The 17,333-nt window shown below is 38.4% G+C and overlaps 1 protein-coding gene across 8 annotated transcripts in view; it reads left to right on the forward strand.

The window, feature by feature from the left end:
- Positions 1-17,333, forward strand: part of LOC131437791 (uncharacterized) — a 123,788-nt gene that overhangs the window by 57,076 nt on the left and 49,379 nt on the right. For all 8 annotated transcript variants that reach the window (XM_058607373.1, XM_058607370.1, XM_058607371.1 and 5 more), the window contains exons 6-10: positions 12,563-12,745; positions 12,810-12,968; positions 13,043-13,252; positions 13,320-13,473; positions 13,541-13,711. In XM_058607373.1, the coding sequence (XP_058463356.1) occupies positions 12,563-12,745; positions 12,810-12,968; positions 13,043-13,252; positions 13,320-13,473; positions 13,541-13,711 (877 nt within the window). The remainder of the gene's footprint in view (positions 1-12,562; positions 12,746-12,809; positions 12,969-13,042; positions 13,253-13,319; positions 13,474-13,540; positions 13,712-17,333) is intronic.

Raw genomic sequence — 17,333 nt, forward strand, 5'->3', positions numbered from 1 at the left:
CCTGTTTTTTCTGTTTATATGGTAGGGGAGGGTGGGGTTAGTTGAACCACGGGGATACATGAGCCATTAGGGATATTTCTTCATTGACTAGAAACTTTTATACGATCATAAGGTGTACTGATAACCCTATCGGTAACCTAACCCCACACATATTTGTGCACGCGTCTGACGTTTGTTGTTACTGTTATTAATTATAAAAATTATTCTCTGCATGAAATTGCACGAATCGCGTTATTCTGGTAAATGTTTATTGTGATCCACCTGTGGTACATAACTGCATAACATTAATTGTTATCGTGGGTACATAAAAATTCATTCATTTTCACAAAAAAGTTTGAAAAGAAAAAAAATTTATTGCCGTCTTGAAAACATTTTCAATCTGTTAATGATTTGTGGGGATACATGAACCACTTTTTGTGGGGTTACATGAGCCACTTTCGTCAATGCTGCTGGAGGTTTTCTACCACCTGCGATGGTATTTCCACGGGTCAACTTTATTCGTAAAATGTTTTTTTTTTATTCAATATTATAATATAATTTTAAGGCACACTGCTTAAGCTCTAAGATGCCAAGGGTATTTACTAATCTTAATTACGACTAACTTAAAACTAGAATAGTATCATTATGTAATGTAGCGGTAGCGGATTCTCGAGAAGCGATCGGTAGTGGCCGGTGAATTGAATATTGCATGAGGGTCTTCCATATGCCGTTGGCGAAGATCCATGTTGGCCGCATCATTCGGTCCGTGTGGGTCCGCGGGAAACACCCCCAGGCTACGAAGGCCCGGCGGGTGGCCCGCGTGCTGGTTTTCGATTGGGGCGGCCTTCCGTGGACGATGATGGTGATGTTACGGAAGAGAATGAAAAAAAAAAGTAAATATTGTGGAAACGGGGTAAAAAGGGGATGTGGGAACAAAATGTTTGAAAACGATAAAGATCTAATTAGTTGCCATCGAGATGGTGAAGAGACAGGGAAGGGGTAACGAAAAAGTTAGTGACAAAAAAAGATCTTGTTAGTTCCAATGAAGATGGTGGACAGGGACGGGGATCGAGAGAATCGGGCGGATGTTAGTGTCGAAGCTGTAGGTGGAGTTTATACTTTCTGAGCGAGGGATAACACATTACACTTGTATATCAATGTGTTTAAGGTACTGGTATATGAGAAGCATATATAAACTATCCCGACTCACCAACACATCCCGAACCGGAACCTCAGGCGGTCTACCTCGGGCCCTAAGGGATTCCAGTAGCTTCGACCTGGCGTCACGATACTCTACGCACGACCACACGACATGCTCGATGTCCTGATAACCGTCGCCACAGGTGCAGAGACCGCTCTCCGCAAGCCCAACACGCCGGAGATGTGCGTTGAAAGTGTAGTGATTTGACATGAGCCGCGACATAACACGAATGAAATCGCGACTCACGTTCATCCCCCTGAACCAAGGTTTCGTCGATACCCTAGGGATAATGGAATGTAGCCATCGTCCCAGTTCGCCATTGCTCCATGAAGTTTGCCAACTTTCGAGAGTTTTCTGACGAGAGATACTGAAAAATTCATTGAAGCAGATTGGTCTTTCATAAATATCACCTTCTAATGCGCCCACCTTAGCCAATGAGTCTGCCTTTTCATTGCCTGGAATGGAACAATGCGAAGGGACCCAGACTAACGATATTAAATAAGACCGTTCAGATAAAGTTCGCAAGTGTTCCCGTATTTTCCCCAGGAAATATGGGGGATACTTTCCTGGCTTCATTGCCCGGAGAGCTTCTATTGAGCTTAGACTGTCCGTGACAATGTAGTAATGGTCTTTGGGCAAGGTTTCAATGATCTCAAGGGTGTACTGAATAGCAGCTAATTCTGCGACGTAAACTGAAGCCGGATCATTGAGTTTGTGAGAAGCGGTGATGTTTTGATTGAAGATGCCGAAGCCTGTGGACCTGTTGATGTTTGAACCGTCAGTGTAAAACACCTTTTCACAGTTGACTGTTCTAAATTTATTATAAAAAATATTTGGGGCCACTTGAGGGCGCACGTGATCCGGGATTCCACGAATTTCTTCTCTCATGGATGTGTCGAAAAACACAGTAGAATCCGAAGTATCCAAGAAATGAGCACGATTGGAAACAAACGAAGAAGGATTAATATTCTGAGCCATGTAATCAAAATACAAGGACATAAAACGGGTCTGAGAATTGAGCTCGACAAGCCTTTCGAAGTTTTCAATCACCATCGGACTCAAGATGTCGCATCGGATTAGCAATCGATATGAGAGATCCCAGAATCGGTTTTTCAACGGTAAGACGCCCGCGAGCACTTCGAGACTCATCGTATGAGTCGACTGCATGCAACCTAAGGCAATACGCAAACAACGATACTGAATTCTTTCCAGCTTGATGAAATGAGTGTTCGCCGCGGATCGGAAGCAAAAGCATCCGTATTCCATCACGGACAATATCGTTGTTTGGTATAACCTGATCAGGTCTCCTGGGTGGGCACCCCACCATGATCCGGTTATTGTACGAAGAAAATTGATTCTCTGTTGGCATTTTTGTTTCAGATACCTAATGTGACATCCCCAGGTGCCTTTGGAGTCGAACCAGACCCCGAGATATTTAAATGTGAAGACCTGAGCTATGGTTTCACCCCCTAGTTGAAGCTGTAATTGTGCTGGTTCTCGCTTCCTTGAAAATACAACCAGCTCAGTTTTCTCCGTGGAGAACTCGATACCCATTTGAAGAGCCCATGTCGACAAGTTGTCGAGGGTATCTTACAATGGTCCTTGAAGATCGGCAGTTTTGGATCCTATAATGGACACAACGCTGTCGTCGGCAAGTTGTCTTAGCGTGCAAGATGTGTTGATACATTCATCAATGTTGTTCACGTAAAAGTTGTATAAAAGGGGGCTTAAGCATGAGCCCTGAGGAAGACCCATGTAACTGAATCGTATTGTCGACAAATCACCATGCGCGATATACATGTATTTCTCGGACAACAGATTATACAAAAAGTTATTTAAAATTGGTGAAAGACCATGCTGATGCAACTTCTCAGATAGGATGTTTATGGAAACTGAATCAAAAGCCCCCTTGATGTCTAGGAAAACTGACGCCATTTGTTCTTTACGAGCAAATGCCATTTGAATTTCGGTTGAGAGCAACGCAAAACAATCGTTCGTTCCTTTGCCCCTGCGGAAGCCGAATTGTGTATCTGAAAGTAAGCCATTAGTCTCGACCCAATTGTCTAGACGAAACAGAATCATTTTTTCGAACAATTTCCGGATACAGGAAAGCATAGCAATCGGCCGATACGAATTGTGATCGGAGGCTGGTTTCCCTGGTTTTTGAATGGCAATAACTCTTACTTGTCTCCAGTCATGTGGGACAATATTATCCTCAAGAAGCCTATTGAATAAATTCAATAAGCGCCTTTTGGCAGAGTCAGGCAAATTTTTCAACAAGTTGAATTGGATTTTGTCTAACCCCGGAGATTTATTGTTACATGATAAAAGCGCAAGTGAGAACTCGACCATCGAAAAAGGTGTTTCGTTTCTGTTTGATGAAGCGACGCGCATGATTGTCTGTTCCGGAACAGAGTCCGGACATACTTTTTTAGCGAAATCGAATATCCAGCGAAATCGAATATCCTCGCTTTCGTTTGTGGTGTTTTTGTTGCGCATTCGTCGGGCTGTGTTCCAAAGAGTGCTCATTGATGTTTCTCTCGATAATCCGTCTACGAATCGACGCCAATAACCGCTTTTCTTCGCTTTAATCAAGCTTTTCATTTTAGCGTCTAATGCCGCGTAGTTTCTAAAATTATCAGGTGTTCCGTTTTTCCTAAACTCGACAAATGATGAAGTTCTCTCCGCGTTTAATTCTGAGCACTCTTTGTCCCACCACGGGTTGGGGGGACGGATGTTAGTTTTCGCGCCGGGTACACGTTTCGTCTGAGCTTGAGTCGCGGTGTCGAGAATCAAGCCAGCCAAAAACGTGTACTCTTCCTCCGGAGGAAGTTCTTGTGTTGTTTCTAGATTCTCAGATATCAAATTTGCGTAGCATTTCCAATCAATGTTTCGTGTGAGGTCATACGAAACATTGATTGTTTCCGATGGTCTTAATCCGGTGGCGATTGAAATTACGATAGGCAGATGATCGCTACCGTGGGGATCAGGGATTACCTTCCACGTGCAATCCAACCGTAGCGATGTCGAGCAAAGGGATAAGTCTAGCGCACTTGGTCTTGCTGGTGGTGCAGGAATTCGTGTCATTTCTCCCGTATTCAAGATTGTCATATTGAAGTTGTCGCAAATATCATGGATCATAGCTGATCTGTTATCATCATGAAGACAACCCCATCCCGTACCGTGAGAGTTAAAGTCTCCTAGAACTAACGTCGGTGCGGGAAGAAGTTGCATGATACTGCTGAGCCAGTGGTACCCAACTGAGGCTCTAGGGGGAATATAGATGGAAGCAATACAAAGGTCCTTGCCTTTAATTGTGACATGACATGCGACAACTTCAATACCTGGTATCGAGGGGAGGTTAATGCGATAGAAAGAATAGCACTTTTTGATCCCCAAAAGTACTCCTCCATAGGAATCATCTCGATCCAGACGAATAATGTTAAAATCGTGGAGGTTTAAGGGTATTTCAGAAGTTAGCCAAGTTTCGCACAATGCAAATGCGTCACATTTCAGATTATTTACTAGAAATTTGAAAGGATCTATTTTTGGGATGATACTTCTACAATTCCACTGTATAACAGTGATTGTATCCGTGACCTCGGTGGGTGTCTTAGCCATCGAAGGATACGATCGCTGAAAGAAGGGGCCATTTTGCAGTCAACTGCTTCAAGAATGTTTTAACTGTAGGAATAAAAGCCATTATCAGGCTTTTAAGAGGTTCAGAAATATTGAAAGTAGACATGATCCAGTCCACAATATCAGAGAATTTAACAAACCCAGTATTTGGTAAATTTTCTGACTGATCTTTAGGGACTTTCGGGGGTTTTGAAGTCCCAGGAAGTGATGGAAATGCTTGCTCGGAATTTAATTTTCCAAGGCCTGGAGCTTTTCTCTCTGGTTTTTTGCCATCACTACCAGTTGTTGTAATTTTTCGAGACCCATTAGAGGACATCTTCGAACCCTTACTAGGGAGCTTTTGAAAAGATTTATTTCTTCTCTTTCTGTATGATGAGCTAAGAGGGACAGCCGAAGATGTACCTTCGAGGGGGTCATCATATTCGCTCTCGTCAGTTGCCAAACAAGCGTACAGGTTTACTGGAGGCGTAGCACTCTTCAACATTTCAGCAAAAGAACGCTTTGAATGTTGCTTAAGTGAACGCCTCATCTTATCCTGGCGCAATTTGTACGCGGGACAATCAGAGAGGTCATGCGGCCCCTCCTTACAGTAGAGACACTTTTCATTGTCTCCACTGCAGGAGTTATCCGCATGACTCCCTCCACACTTTATACACCGGGATTTATTGCAACAATGGGATGCTGTATGTCCCAATTGTTTGCAATTAGTGCAGTTCATGACCCGCGGCACAAAAAGGCGAACAGGTAAACGAATTCGGTCCAGGAGGACGTAGTTAGGCAAAGCCGAGCCAACGAAAGTCACCCGATACGAGTCTGATGGGATATAGGACTTAGTGCCATCCTCAGCGGTCGATACTGAACGCAATTGCTTGCAGTCCAGTATCTTAACGTTCTTGAGTAAGGGGTTTTTAAAACCGCCTGCCCCATGCTTAAGAACGTCCTCGCAAGTCAGACTCGGATCGGTGATCACGCCGTCTATCTCGACTTCGCGAGCTAGTACGTATACGCGATACTCCCGCGTGAAATGCTCATTTTGAACGATCTCATTATCTCATCTCATTGTTTTGCACTGGCTAACAAGACCCTAAGCTTGTCCGGGCGTACTTTTTCAATTTTTTGTACGGTATTGTATCGCGAGGACAGGTCTTCAGAAAGTCTTAGAAGATTCAATTTTTTACCGTTGGCTTTGGTCCGGATGTAAACCGCATACGGTCCGGCCGGGAGTGCAAGTCCATCGGGATAATTTTTTACACGAGATATTTGGCTATAAGATGATTCCATTTTGTCATCTGGAGGGAGGTCAGGCAATTCTGTGCCTTCTGTCATGGCACGGAAATGTGTCCGTGCGGGTAAATATTGGAGGACAAATGTAGTGGTATTGAAGAACAGGGGGAAAAAAGAAAAAGGCAAAAATACTTAGCTTTAGCTCTCAAAGGGTGAACGGCAGACAAGGCCCGGTCCTAGGCAATCGGTGGATATTCCTGATCAATAAAGTGCAAAAAACCTCCTAGAGGAAAAAGCACTTTTTTGCAGTCTCTTTCTGCACTGTACAATGGAATCTTATACGTTTTTTCACTATACACTGTCCAATGTATTTGTTAACAATATAGCAGCAGCGCCCAGCTGGGCGCTGGCTAACGGTACCACACAGTGCTTCTTTACACAACTCACAATTGACCTTGAAGACGGATTAATTCGAACTATCACTCGACCGCACTGATTCAGACAATAGAATACGAAATGACCTTGAAAGCGGAATAAAACAATTTACCGCACCACTGGAGAAACACGAACTTGCGTCCGATCAGCCCGATAGTTGCAGTGGAACATTCGTAAAATGTTGAAAAATAATGTGCCGAATACGCTCGGCTTAGCAAATAAAACTGAATGCATTTTAGAGGTTATAATAGGCAGCCATTAGACAGAACTTGCTACAGTTCATTTAAATCAGCTTACGACCATTTTCTGGATGCAGATCTTTGCAGCAACCATTGACAATTTACGAGGTTGCAGAATGCGTGAATGCTGCGCATGACACTGCAATTACCCCAACGAATATAAAATCTGGAATTTACTAGACAGGGATTTCACAAACATTTTCTGCATCAGACTTTCTAGGAAGTAAATTTACCAACAGAAGCTTGAGTACCGAGAACATCGTTGAAAATTCTAAAATTGTTGCTACCATTGATTCAATTCAGTCTGATATGTTCTCTGACATTGACAATATTCCGTTGGCATCCATAATGACAAAAACAATAGAATGCTAATAAAAGCGTGAATTTTTCCAAGACAATTACCAGAAAACATACGAGGGTTCTCAAAGGCTAGACCAAGGAACTGTAAAACTCGAGGAAAAAGTATTATCGCTACAGTTTTGCAAACATAGGTAGACAAAGCCCTTTCATACATTATACTAAATAAATCTGATATTTATATATATATATTTTTTTTAAAGAGACATGTTAAAAAATATAATACTTTTTTTTAATGGTTCTAAATATTTTTATTTTTTCCTCGAAGGTGGTTCAATTATCCCATGCATGCGGATACTTGAACCATCTGACATAAGATTGTAAAAAGCTGCTATTTATGTCAAAAAGTGAATTTACATTAATTGATTACATTGAATATCGGAACGCAAGGTTTGTTTTGATTAATCGTAGGTGAAACATATTTTACCCCAAATAGTTTAAAAGATATATCAATTCACAAAAAAGTGGTTCAAGTAGCCCCAATCTTCCCTATATGATGCTAATTATTTAATATTTTTAAAGGTTCACGCACATGAGACAAGTATTTTAATGATTAAATTAATATATCATTTGGATATATCTAAATTCTAGTTATAAGAGGCGAATGCACAAAAGTGTAAAACCTCCTAAATAAAAATCAATCAATCAATCAATTTATTAGTTATATCAAATTCAATAATAATTGTGATATAACCGTTTCAAAATCTGTTACGATTTTGTTCCCGCTAAAGTCTTTTTTGTTATGATTTAGCTTACCAGCCAAAAATATTTCAAAATTTGTTACAAAATATTTCTGAAATAAATTCAATATTCCGGTTGTTATAATTCTGTTGTTACCATCTGATCGGGTAAGAATTTATAAAATCCCAAACCGACCAGAACCCGATCGGAAATAAAATAGTTTTACCCGTACCCGACTCGAACCTGACAAACACATCTTTTTCTGTGCCCGTACCTGACCAATATCAGTGGAGAGGATGGATAATGTGATTAAGTTAAAAACCTATATAATAAAAAAAAACAAAAAAAAAATTTTAATGCGAGATGAGTTACTGCTCATGACATGGTTGGAAATCGAACCAAGGCGGGTTCCGTGAAAAGTATCGACTTACCCATCACGCTATACCCCATACTAATATGTAAAAATGTTCCATTCGACGAAGCGTTTCACTCTATATTATCGTGATATGGGAAGCGTTACGTTAAGTTAATGAAGCTAGAAAGCGTTTCATACGATAAATTTCTTAAACTGAGGGTTACGAATCATATGTGATTTTTTGTGGAAATTACGAATGTTAAAAACCGTTAGAAAGGCTAGATTCTTGTGTAAACTAGTTACAATGCGTTACTTTTAAGGAAGTTATAGGTGTTACGAAGTGTTATATACGTCGCTCTTTTGTAAGATAAAGGTGTTACGAAGTGTTACATGCGTTACGTTTTTGTAAGTTATAGGCGTTAGGAAGCGTTACATGCGCAACTTTTTTTGTAATTTATTGGCGTTACGAAGTGTTACACAAGTTATTTTTCGTGAGTTCTAGCTGTTACAAAGCGTTACATGCACTACTTTTTTGTGGGTCATGGGCATTACGAAGCGTTACATACGTTTTTTTTCGTGAATTATAGACATAACGAAGTGTTACATGCGTTACTTTTTTGTAATATATTGGCGTTACGAAGCGTTACGTACGTTCTTTTTTCGTGAGTTATAGGCGTTACGCAGCGTTACATGCGTTGCTTTTTTGTTAGTCATAGGCGTTACGAAGCGTTACATGCGTTGCCTTCTAAGAAGTTAGAGGTGTTACATACGTTACTTTTTCATGAATTACAGACATTACAAAGCGTTACATGTGTTAATTTTTTGTAATTTATGCGCGTTACTTTTTTGTGAGGTGTTACGAAGCGTTACATACGTTTTTTCGTGACTTATAGACGTTACGCAGCGTTACATGCGTTACTTTGTTTGAGTCATAGATGTTACGAAACGTTACATGCATAACTTTCTAGTAAATTGTAGGTGTTGCGTAGGTGTTGCAAAGCGTTACATACGTTATTTTTTCGTGAATTATACACTACGAAGCGTGACATGCGTCACTTTTTTATAATTTTTTGGCGTTACGAAGCCTTACATACGTAACGTTTTCGTGAGTTATAGCTGTTACGAAACGTTGCATGCGTCATTTTTTTGTAAATTAAAGGTGTTGAGAAGCGTTAAATGCGTTACTTTTTTGTGAGCCATAGACGTAACGAAGTGTTACATGCGTTACCTTTTATGAGTTATAGATGTTACGTAGTGTTACTCGTTTATAAGTTACAAGTGTTACAATGCGTTACATGCAATACTTTTGTAAGTTACAAGCGTTACAAAACGTTACTATTTGTTAGTTACAGGCGTTACATGTATTCGTTTTTTGGGAGTTGTAGGCGTCACGTGCGTTACTCTTTTGTGAATTACAGACGTTACAAAGGGTTTCATGCGTTATTTTTTCGTAAGTTAAAGTTACTTTTTCGGTACGAAGCGTTGTATTCGTTACTTGAAATAAGTTTTAGACGTTACAAAACATTACCTGCGTTACCTGTTTGTGTGTTTTAGGTGTTACAAAATGTTACATGTGTTAACTTTTTCAAAGGTACAAATGTTACGAGGCGTTACATATGTTACTCTTTTGTAAGTTAGAGGTGTTGAAAAACTTGGCAAGAGTTTTGGCATCCCAATTTTAACATATCGAAGAGTCACTTAGTCGCAAAATCTAAAGGTAATGTCAAAATTTTGAAATGATTAGAAGTGATCCTACAACGACATGGAATACACTGATCAGAATTAGCACGATGACATATCTTATCGAAACGAAAACTTGCATGTAATTTTGAAGGAAAATAAGCATCAATATTATTCAAGTGAATTATTTGTTCTATTATATCCACGAAGGAAGTTATTTTCTTGATATTTTCTGAATACTCTAGTAAATTGAAATGTTTTATCACAAGATTCAAGGGTTTCATTATTTTAAATGTTACCGACAGCCACGTATCCAGAGGGGGTGGCGAGGGGCCGAAGGTTTTGAGAATTACGTGAGTTACTTGCCGCTGATAAAAAGGCACGCAGTCGCATGTCCTACGAAGCAGAACAGAGTCAAAACCACATAAAATAGAGGATGAAACCGGGGTAAAAAAAGATGATGATAATAATAATAATAATACAGTTCGCTTTCACATCTCGTCCAAATCAGTCGATTAACAAAACCGCTTACGTTCGGAAGAAACCAAGTACAGTATTGTGTAGTGAACAATAGAACGACCTCGAAATGAGTGAACCAAACGAACAAAAGCTACCGCCGACACGAAAGAATACAATTGTTGTTGAATTCAGACAGTGTAAAATTCGACCTTCGATACGACAACTTGGAGGTTTGCTTAAGGAGCAAATGCATCTTGACATTTAACGTGTGCATTTACTTCAATGCAATAAGACACATAATGTTGTTTGCATCCAGTTTTATAAATAGTTAAATGCAATTCAATTCGCAAAAGACAATAACAATGTGCACTATGTGGAACACGAGAACATTAAGTACAACATTCCAGTATATATGGAAGATAGTGCTATAAAAGTGCGTGTGCATCTTCCCTCAAGCGTCACCGATTCTTATATTCGCAAAACTATGTCCCAATACGGAGAGATTCTCTCTATCGAAAAATAAAAGTGGAAGAACTGTTTCCCCGATATTCTAAATGGCGTAAGTTTGTTACGCATGCGCTTGAAGAGGCCTATACATTCTTATGTGACTTTCGGTCAGGATACAAGAATTCCGTGTAAATCACTTGTTACCTATGACAATCAGATGGCCACATGTCGATATTGCTAAAAAGCTGTTCATTACGGTCTGCCATTTGATAAACTGGACAAGGAGACAACCATACCAAAGGACAACGGCGATTCCAAAAATGTAAGCCACGTAAAGCTTTTACGCAAAAAGGCCAGAATAAAAATTTTATTATAAAAAAAAATAATATTCATAATAACAGTTCGACTGAAAAGTTCGTATCGTTTAATAGAAACACACATTTTTTTGCCAAAATTCGTTTTTATTATTCAACATAATTGCCATCAGAGGCGATACAGCGATTATAGCGATATTCCAACTTTTCGATACCATTTTTGCAGTACGATTTGTCCTTTGCCTCAAAATAGGCCTCAGTTTCAGCGATTACCTCTTCATTGCTTCTGAATTTTTTACCAGCGAGCATTCTCTTGAGGTCTGAGAACAGGAAAAAGTCACTGGGGGCCAAATCTGGAGAATACGGTGGATGAGGGAGCAACTCGAAGCCCAATTCGTTCAATTTCAGCATGGTTTTTCGTTGTTGTTTTTGATCGATTGTGAGCTCACGCGGCACCCATTATGCATTTTTGCACAAAGCTTTCTCATATCCAAATATTCGTGAATAATATGTCCAACACGTTCCTTTGATATCTTTAGGGTGTAAGCTATCTCGATCAACTTCACTTTACGGTCATTGAAAATCATTTTGTGGATTTTTTTCACGTTTTCATCGGTAACAGCCTCTTTTGGACGTCCACTGCGTTCATCGTCTTCGGTGCTCAAATGATCAGTACGAAATTTTGCAAACCACTTACGAATTGTTGCTTCGCCCGATGCAGAGTCTGGATAACACTCATCAAGGCATTTTTTGTTATCGGCGGCACTTTTTTTCATCAAAAAGTAGTGTTTCATCAACACACGAAATTCCTTTTTTTCCATTTTTTTCACAATAACAAAAGTAGCTTCACTCAAAATGCAATATCTCACAAACTAATAATCAGACAGCTGTCAAATTTATACACGTATCTTTTGAAGGTTGGTACTAACTGAAAATGGTATGGATTTAATTCTAGTGGCGCCCTCTCATAGAAACGATACGAACTTTTCAGCCGATCTGTTACATGAAATTGTACTGGATGATCGGAAAAGGAATGCCCTAGTTAATCAAGATGCTGCAGATGAGAAAGATATCCTGCCAATATTGTTTTTTTGATATCGGCATAGCATACTTTACCTCAAATAAGGAAAAAGTCAATATTAGCGTGCATTAATGAAGCGATTTAAGACCGAAATCGCTACCATGGTTAAAAGCAACGGTTTATGTTTCTATTACTTAGTCATTACCCTCGTTCACCTGATTTGGCTTCCTCGTACCCTACACCTACCCAAAGAACCCTTTCCTACTAATTTATGGTTGTAGTTTTTCTGAACAACAAAACAGCATATTTTAAAGTCAAAATATATGTGTTCAATAGGCTTATATCCAACATAGATCTGATATAATTATGAATTCCTGAATCTCTACGAACATCCAATTTATTTCCGAAATATCAACGATGTTAAATCTTTTATACCTTCTATTTCGACAATCTAAGGGTGCGATTCTTCACATTATTCCGTTAATAGTCTATTCGGACATTTCAACTAACATTATGCTCATTACTTCTCAGTCAATTTTACAGCAACTCCCGGATGATCATCGCCGAAAGTTCCTCTACCAGTTGATTAGTCGAGAACAACATTTTGTGACGGCAATCAACTTTGGAATTGAACGATTTGTGAGCCCACTACGGGAACGGAAAGACCTCATCTCACCGAACGATCACAAAACTCTGTTTCAGAACATCGACGAGGTAAGCAGCCTCTGCCGCTGTTCAGTACTTAGAACCATAAAATGCCAATAAATTTTCTTATCAGCTATCACGAATATCAGAAGACATCCTGGAACAAATCATCCAAGACGAAACCGAGCCACAAATCCACTTTACTTCCCGTGTCTATCTGTCCAAGAGTACGGCTCTGTGTGCGGCCTACAAAAAGTACTGTAATGGCTTGAAAAAAGCAGACTGTGTGCTGGTAAGTATTTTCCATCAGAGCATTGGCCTGTTTTTGTGCCGAACATAACGTGTAACGAATGCTTGCACCCATAGGTCAACAAGTCAAGAAATTCAAGCTGTGATTTTATGCGTTTTATAACGGAGCCACCGGTGCCACGGAAACGTCCAGACTTAACCACCTTCATACATAGGCCGCTGCAACATTTTAGGGAAATTTTAAAGCTAGTCCAAATGATTGCGTCCCAATGTCGAGTAGATAGTGAAGAGCATAGCAATTTCAACATCATCATCAACGAGTTACAGGTGAAAACGAAACGCATCCGGAAACCCACAAATCATGAAATTTTGGTTCTTTTATTATGTTCCACAGGCAGCTTATCGCGAGATAACAGTTGGTGGCGGTCTGATGGAACCGATTGGTGAAGGACGACCGCTGCTGACGCTGCAGGATTTGGAAGCGAGGATGGTTTTCACCAAATGTAAACCATTTCAGTTGGCTTCCCACGGGAGGCAGTGGATTTTCGGTAAGCGTTATCCAATTTCCCCTTTCCAAACGAAAATATTGAAAACGAACATCATCCTGTTTTTAAGGCGGTGATTTATCACGAGTGGAGGGCCGTTCGGTGAAACCATACTGGACACTACTGTTTAGTGATATTCTACTGTTCGCCAAAGTTAGCCGCGATCGGGTGCTATTCATCACCGAGGAGCCAATTCCCCTGACGACGGTTACGGATTCGTGCTTTAATATTCGTAAAAAGAGTAAGTACGGAAAAAAAAACTTTGATTCATCTTGGTATTGCACGTCTGGACCCTATCTGTTGCTATGAGCACCGCACTGTTCTCGTTTTTTTAAGTAGATAGCATTATGATCCGAAACTTTAAGTAGGGTCTAACACTTTTGAAAAATCATTTATATTTTTATTTTCTTATAATAAACATTACATGAATATTCTGTGAAATTTTCAAGCCTATCGGAACAAAACTCAGCAAGTTATGGAAGTAAGAGCTCGGCGCTCAGGCCCTATATTTCTTCTTCGATTGACTTAAAAACTTCACGAAACATTCTTAATATAACAAAATACAAACGCAATAATATGATTTTCAGTATGATTCAATGTTTTTATTTTTTCATAATTTAGACCCTATCACCCTCTTTAAGTTTTTAATATTCGAGATAGTAATTTATGTTTTCACTTTCTTGACCTACAAATTTATGCATATTACTTTCAAATTGCGAAGCTAAAATGCGCAATATATGCATCAATATTAGGATTTATTGAAAAACTTGAATACCAACAACGAGAATAATTAGAACTGAATTATTCGGGATAAAAAGATGACGGAGATACTTTATAAATGTCTGTCATTGTTCATAAGGAAATATTGTAAATCACATTAATCTGTCATTTCGACGAACAAAATAATTATAAAATAGTTATAATATTATTTTCATGGTTCAGTATATTTCAACTTGAATTAAAATTAGATCAAATTTATCCGGATACAACTTTCAGTTCCGAAACTACATGATAATGAGTGATTTTCATCTTGTCTACAAAAACAATATGTTTCCCAACATTGATTCAGTGAAAAGTCCACTTTTTCGAATGTTTCAATGCATTGCACTATTTTTCCTAAAGGCTGACATTTTACCCTAATTCACTTTCCACAGCATTCCACAAGCTTTCATGTTGTATGGAATATTCGAATGATTGTACGCAATGTTGTATACAAAATATCAACATAACTGCAGCCGCCAACGGTTTTTTTTTAAAGCCGCCGATTACAGAAATATTCGGATTTACTGGGTGGTAATGCCAACAGCAAATATTTCGGCCTGTGCCTGGATTATATCGACAATTCACAGCATCTTACGAAAACTAAGCCGAACACCCTTTGAATTTTCAATCAAATAATAAATCAGAAAGAACATTGAATTGACAACATTAACAACATTGACAGATCGGAAATTCGATTACGAAACACTTTGCCATCAACTCAATTGTCGAACTGATGAACGATGGCCGCCGCTTGTCACGGAAAAAGGGCTTGGAGAAAAGCAAGTACAAGCTAAGAAATGATGTCGAATCCTCGTTAATCGATTGAGATAGGTTTTCAAGTATTTTGTTTAAAACAAATAATATTTGCGTATATAACTAAAGATCTACAGTTTTACATCCAAAGAGCCGCAGGTTGCCGATCCCTGCTCTAACAAATAGTTTTAGTATATTACATACTTGAAGCTTGGTTTTAATCTCATCGAAAACAAATATAACAAATAGAAATCCTGGCAAATATTGTATTTATCGGAATATTAGGTTTATTATTTCCAGTAAATATTAGGTAAACCATCAAAGCAGCCATTTTGCTTCAGTGCCGAATTGAGAGACGTCAATAAACATGATGCAATTTCTGATATGCCATTAAAACAGTATTCTATTCGTGTTTCAAATTTTTATTGGCCCTTATTACCAGTATCACTACACGGTGAAGTGATTGTGACCCTTATTATCGGTATCACGGCGAAAATCGAGTGAAGTGAATTTAGGTCCTTAGTACGGCAGTCGCTTCAAAGACAAAAGTAATTATTTGGATGAACTTGATGTCATTATGAACATCACGCCACCAACATTTCGCTGAAAAAATGAGTTTTTTTCTACTACAGTGATCACTTCACTATGCGTGATACTGGTAATAGGGAAAATCAAGTGAAGTGACATGTAAGTGAAGTGAATGTGAAAGTGGAAGTGAGAACGGTAATAAGGGTCATTGATTTGAAACAAATTCGTCGAGTACTTTTAAATCTGTTTCAAATTTGTTCATACGCAACAAAACAGCGTTGCAAACAACTTTGGTAAGAATATGTAATCAAACTTTTTACTTTGACAGTCGTAAAAATTTGTGATAAACTCTTTCGTAAATATTAATATGTAATAATTTATTTCTTCGTAGGAATGTCGTAATTGGTAATAGAGTGAGTTTCTACTTCAAGTAAGCTGTTATTGAATATGTTGACGACTTGATTGGATACTAGCTCAAAAAAACAATTTTCCAGAAAATCTGTTTTATTAAATACTAGCTGACCCATCGAAATTCGTCTCGCCTAATTTTTTTTGAATTTATGTTTTCGGACAGTAGAACTGTCAAACGTCTTATGCTGTTAAGGAGCAAGACTCTATGCAAGCGTATGAGTAATGTCAACAATGTGTGCGTAAAAAAAAATTCCGGCGCTTCTTTTCCTGATTTTAATCAATAAATCTTCCATATGCTTGAAAAATAAACCAACCAGATCATTCTGCTTAAAATTGCAATTCTAGAAAAGCAAAAATCTTAGTCTAAAACTCTTCCGTTTTCCTTAAAACTGTTCGAGAAAAATTATTTCATTTTCAGCTTACTTCACTAACATATTTGATTAGCAACAAACACATTCTTATATGGATTTCCTCTTGCAGAAATTATTGCGATATAAAGATTTACGTTCCTTTATTTACGTTTATTTTATTTATTTATGTATTTGATGGATATGGAATGTTGTCGTAAAACTAATTATTTTTCCGGCAAACTGCTTTTGTAACAGAAAATATTTAGTTTTGTTTATTTTGTGTAGCGCAATCTAATACGAATGCATTGAAGCAGTGTTGCTAACTTTTTTTATTAGGGAATTAAAATCTACATTGTAATAAAATGTAAGCAATTTTCCATTAAACGTTGGTGAAAAATTGATCAAAAGTGATATTTCATCCAAGATGTCAGGCTTAAAATTCATTTGTGATGAATGTTCGTAGCGTGACTATCACAGGTCATGATTAACAATTTAGCGATAAAACTTTATTTTTACTTTTAATTTATGACTTCTGGTCAGTCAGTAATTATTTAGTAAATTTTTGACATATCAGAGACTCGGATGTTTCGCATCGCTAAGTTCGACTCTTCTGGTAGAAGGTAAAAGTTTAGATGCAAGAAACCTTCTGGTTACTTGAATGAACCTTGTTACGTCGATTTTTTTTCACACTTTATCTTCAAGTCCTTAATCTTCCTTGAGTACTATGGCTCTATATTTTTCATATTCTTTCTTCTCTCACAATCCTTAGTTAGTTTGATATTGTTAAAAAACCGAAAGATAAAATGAGTAATTCTTGGACATTCGAAAGTTCAAGTTACCATTCTTTCAAATATTGTGTCCATTAACTTTTACATGAACACTGCATTCGTTTTATAGTTGTATCAATAGTCGTCCCATTAGTCGGACGTCATTAGTCAGAAAGTTTTATATGAAAATAATGTGCAATTCTTTTGTTATAGCGGAGTGAACATGAGGAGTGATTGTCCCAATATTCAGCTTATCATTCGAGTCAATGCATAAAATCTCACAACTAATGGT

The sequence above is a fragment of the Malaya genurostris genome, chromosome 3 (assembly GCF_030247185.1).
Source record: "Malaya genurostris strain Urasoe2022 chromosome 3, Malgen_1.1, whole genome shotgun sequence".
NCBI classification, from domain to species: domain Eukaryota; kingdom Metazoa; phylum Arthropoda; class Insecta; order Diptera; family Culicidae; genus Malaya; species Malaya genurostris.